The 4,048-nt window shown below is 63.1% G+C and overlaps 1 protein-coding gene across 1 annotated transcript in view; it reads left to right on the forward strand.

Moving 5' to 3' along the window:
* The first annotated feature begins 3,555 nt into the window (after window positions 1-3,555).
* The window catches only part of RPS15 (ribosomal protein S15), a 1,103-nt gene continuing 610 nt past the window's right edge, over window positions 3,556-4,048 (forward strand). Inside the window, exons 1-2 of the mRNA XM_032394555.1 lie at window positions 3,556-3,653; window positions 3,970-4,048. Coding sequence (XP_032250446.1) covers window positions 3,651-3,653; window positions 3,970-4,048 — 82 coding nt within the window. The 5' untranslated portion in view covers window positions 3,556-3,650. The remainder of the gene's footprint in view (window positions 3,654-3,969) is intronic.

A 4,048-nucleotide genomic window follows, 5' to 3' on the forward strand; every position in this document is an offset into this window, starting at 1 on the left:
CCCACGGGAGGACCTGCGCTGGCCCTTGGCCTCCTCAGCAGTCTCAGGCGTGCGCAGTCTGCGCGACTGGGGAGCCCGGGGCCCCACCTCGGTGCGCCTAGGGTCTCGGCGTGGTGGCGGATCTGGATTTTAGGATGGCCTGGGGCTGGGGGGCCTGGTGAGAGCTGCAGATCCAGCGTGAAGGGGCCCAGGTTCCAGGGCTCAGGCCACTCGCTGGGTGCCAAGGGAAAGGTGCCTGGACAGATCTGAGTGGGGACCGGCCAGGCCTCCCCATTCCCATGGGAGTGACGCCTGGATTGTGGCCTTGGGTAGGCCACTCACCTTTCCACAAACTAGGCTGTTGACGTGGATGGTGTGGGCGTCGGGACACCCAGTCGAGGGCCAGCGGGAGGCAGCATGGTGGCCTGAGCCCCTAGAGCTGAAGGGAGATGCCCCAGGGGCACCTGGTGGGGCCTGGCCATCCTAGCTGGGACCCCCAGCCAGGGGCAGGAGGTGGGGTGGGATGAGTTCCAGCATCCCACAGCGGCCACTCCCCTGCCTGACACACACGGCCTGGCCGGCAAAGTGTCTGCCAGGCCTTTCCAGCCCTGGACATTCTGGATATTCCGTTCCTGTCCATGTTCCTGACTGCCCCTCTCCCCAGATAGAAGGGGCTGTGACCGTCAGTGACCACGGAGGGGAGTCCGAGCTCACTTGCACACAGGACTTCTTTGGCTCTGGCCTGGCCTCTCGGCAAGAGTGGGAGGGACTCCTGGGTCTGGGGGAGGCTGGCCCTGGGAATTAGGAACAAAATGGGTGAATCCTCCTGTGTTCTAGTGTGTGGGGGCCTGAGGGCTGCTGTCACAAACTGCCACCAACTTAGGACTTAAACCGCTCATGCTCATGTCCTGACAGTTCTGGGCTCAGAAGTCCTAAAACCCCAGCGCAGGCAGGGCTGTTCCCCCCGGGAGACCCAGCTCCGGCCTTTTCCTGGCCCGCGGCCCCCCCTCCATCCTCACCGCCAGCAGCGCGGGGTCTGCCGATCTCTGGGACTCCCACCCTCTGCCTCCCTCTCGTGAGGACCTCATGAGGACGCCGGGCCCCCCGGGAACCCAGGGTCACCCCCTCCTCGGGGGCCCTGACAAGGTCCTCTCTGCCGTGGGAGGGGACACGTCCTGGTTCCCAGCCTTTGGAGGCCGTTATTACGTCATTCTAAAGAGCACCGTCAAGATTTCAAAAACGTAAAAAGAACAGGGATGGGCGCCGGGGGGCTTAGTTGGTGAAGCGTCTGCCTTCGGCTCAGGTCATGATCCCAGGAAGCTGGGATCAGCCCCACATCCGGCTCCCTGCTCAGTGGAGAGTCTGCCTCTCCCTCTGCCACCCCCCCCCCCCGCTTGCGTGTGCTCGCGCTGTCCTCTCTGACAAATAAATCTTTAAAAAAAAACTTAAAAAAATGTAAAAAGAGGGGCACCTGGGTGGCTCAGTCGTTAAGCGTCTGCCTTCGGCTCAGGTCGTGATCCCAGGGTCCTGGGATCGAACCCCACAATGGGCTCCCTGCTCGGCGGGAAGCCTGCTCCTCCCTCTCCCACTCCCCCCTGCTTGTGTTCCCTCTCTCGCTGTGTCTCTCTCTGTCAAATAAATAAAATCTTTAAAAAAAAAAAATGTAAAAAGAACAGATTCATCCAAAATGCACCGGATGCCTCCAATGTACCAGCCTGAAATAAAGCAATGGACAGAACAGCCAGAAACCCCCATCCGCACCCACGGCCCAGCTCACGTTCTGGGGCAGGGAAGGTGGGTTTAGCTCAAAGGCCAAGAGAGGGGCGCCTCCCCTGCAGTGCTCACCCCGCCACCCACCACCCCGGTTTACAGGAGGCACTTTGGGCCGGCACCCTCCATCCGTACTGCGTGTCATCACAGGGTGAAACCTTAGCTCCTTTCTTTTGTGAAATTAATTCTCTGCAAAATTAAGGTTCCCTGGCAAAAGGGCATTATGCAAACGAGGCAGGGATTTCCAGCCGGCCAGGGGCTCCTGGGACCACACCTTACTCTGGTGAGCACTGGCAAGCCCCCTTGCGTCCCGAAGGACACATCCTGAGGCCCCCAAACCTGTGCTTGTGCTCCACCAGGGACAGGGAGGGCCGTCCCCTTCTTGGGTACAGTTTAACGGGCTCTACCCACAGGATTGTGGAAATGGCTGAGGAGGCCGGGCTTCCTTCGAGACTTCCTGTTCCCTCCAGGCCAGCCCCAGCTCCCTACAAAGCTACAGGTCTAAGCCAAACCCCACCCAGCAATCTGGGGGAAGGGTCTGGAGGCTCAGGGGCTGCTGGTCCCACAGGCGCAGCACTCAGCTGGGTGGGGCAGAGGCACCTGCCTCATTCCTCCCCTCCCGCAGGGTCTTTGCATGCTCGCTCCGTCCAACGGGAACTCACCTCCCGATGCCTCTTCCATCCCTGCCGTTCAGTGTGGTTACCCATATGCTCGGGGTTCCCACTGCCGTTTCACCCGTTTTCTGTATGCTGTGTATCTGTTTCTTGTTTCTGTATGCTTCTGTTGAGGTTTTTGCATTAAATGAGTATTTTGTAGTGTACCGTTTTAATTAATGATTTTTTTCATACCATATATATGTTTGGTTTTTTATTGTGACAAAACATACATTAAGATTTGCCATCATAACCGTCTCTAAGTGCACAGCTCAGCGGCATGAAGCACACTCACCCTGTCCTGCGACCACCCCCACTCTCCGTCTCCAGAACGTTCCATCTCCCCACACGGAGACTCCCCATGAAGCACGGACTCCCCACCCCCGCCCCAGCCCCGGCTCCCACCCTCTCCTCTCTGTGGACGGGACCCCTCTGGGGACCCCCTAGGGTGGGGTCCTGCGGGGTGTGTCCTTCGGGGTCTGGCTCCTCTCGCTGAGCCCAGTGCCCCCGGGGTCCCTCCACGTCGTGGCAGGTGTCAGGGCCCCTTCCTTCCTGAGGCTGGAGCGTGTTCCCGCGTGGGGACGGACCGCGCCGCGTGTACCCCTCATCTGTGGGTGGACACTGGGGGGCTTCCCCCTTCGGGCCGCGTGACCCATGCGGCTGTGCGCAGGTGCATCTGTTCGAGTTCCTTGGGGCGACAGCCCTACCGCCTTGTCCCCTGTGTGCTGTCAACGTTAGACCCGCACACGTGTTACAGAAACCTAGCAGGGCACGGCGGTACGTGACTTCGGGTGCTGAAGGCTGGCCGGTCCCCATCAGGGGCGCCTTCTCGGAGCACCCTGCAGAGCCCGCGTCCGGCCCGCCGGCCCCCGGCTTTTCCTCCTCGCTCCGGACTGACCGCCGCCCTCACTGGAGCGCCAGCTCCCCCGCGGCGCTAGGCCTGAACCCGCACACCTATGCTGGAATAGGGTTGCAGGAATATGAGGTTCCGAAAGGGGCAGCGACGTGTCCCACGTCCCCCAAACACGACGCGGCCGGCCCCAGCCCCGGGGGTCGGAGCCCCGCAGAACGGCGGCGGTTGCTTCAGTCTGCGCAGCCCGCGCTCGGCCCTCCGGCCAGCAGAGGGCGCGCTCCTCCGCCCAGAAAGCGGAAGTGCGTGCGCGCGGACGGCCGAGGGGCGGGGCGCGCGGGGACCTCGTGATAACTGCGCAGGCGCGGGGAGGCGGTCCTTTCTGTAGAGCTGACAAGATGGTGAGTGCCGAGGGTTGGCGCGACTGTTCCCGGCCCATCCGACGCCATCCGCCGCCTGACCGCGCCGTGAGGGCCGGGGTCAGGCCGCTCGGCTGCGGCAGCCTCCTCCAAGCGTCCGGGGCCGCTGGATATGGGGGCGCGGGGTGGGCCTGGTTGGTGTCGGGATGACGTCCCCGCCGAGCCCCAGCAGCCCGGAGCCGCGTGTGTGTGCCCCGGCCGGAGGCGGCGGGGACGCGGGCCGGGTGAGCCCCGCGGCCGCGGCGGCTGGGGGGCAGGTCCTCGGGTCCCGCACTGACGCGCGCCCCGGCCCGCGCAGGCGGAGGTGGAGCAGAAGAAGAAGCGCACGTTCCGCAAGTTCACGTACCGCGGCGTGGACCTGGACCAGCTGCTGGACA

Source organism: Phoca vitulina, unplaced genomic scaffold, assembly GCF_004348235.1.
Source record: "Phoca vitulina isolate PV1807 unplaced genomic scaffold, GSC_HSeal_1.0 scaffold81, whole genome shotgun sequence".
In the NCBI taxonomy this organism is placed as follows: Eukaryota; Metazoa; Chordata; class Mammalia; order Carnivora; family Phocidae; genus Phoca; species Phoca vitulina.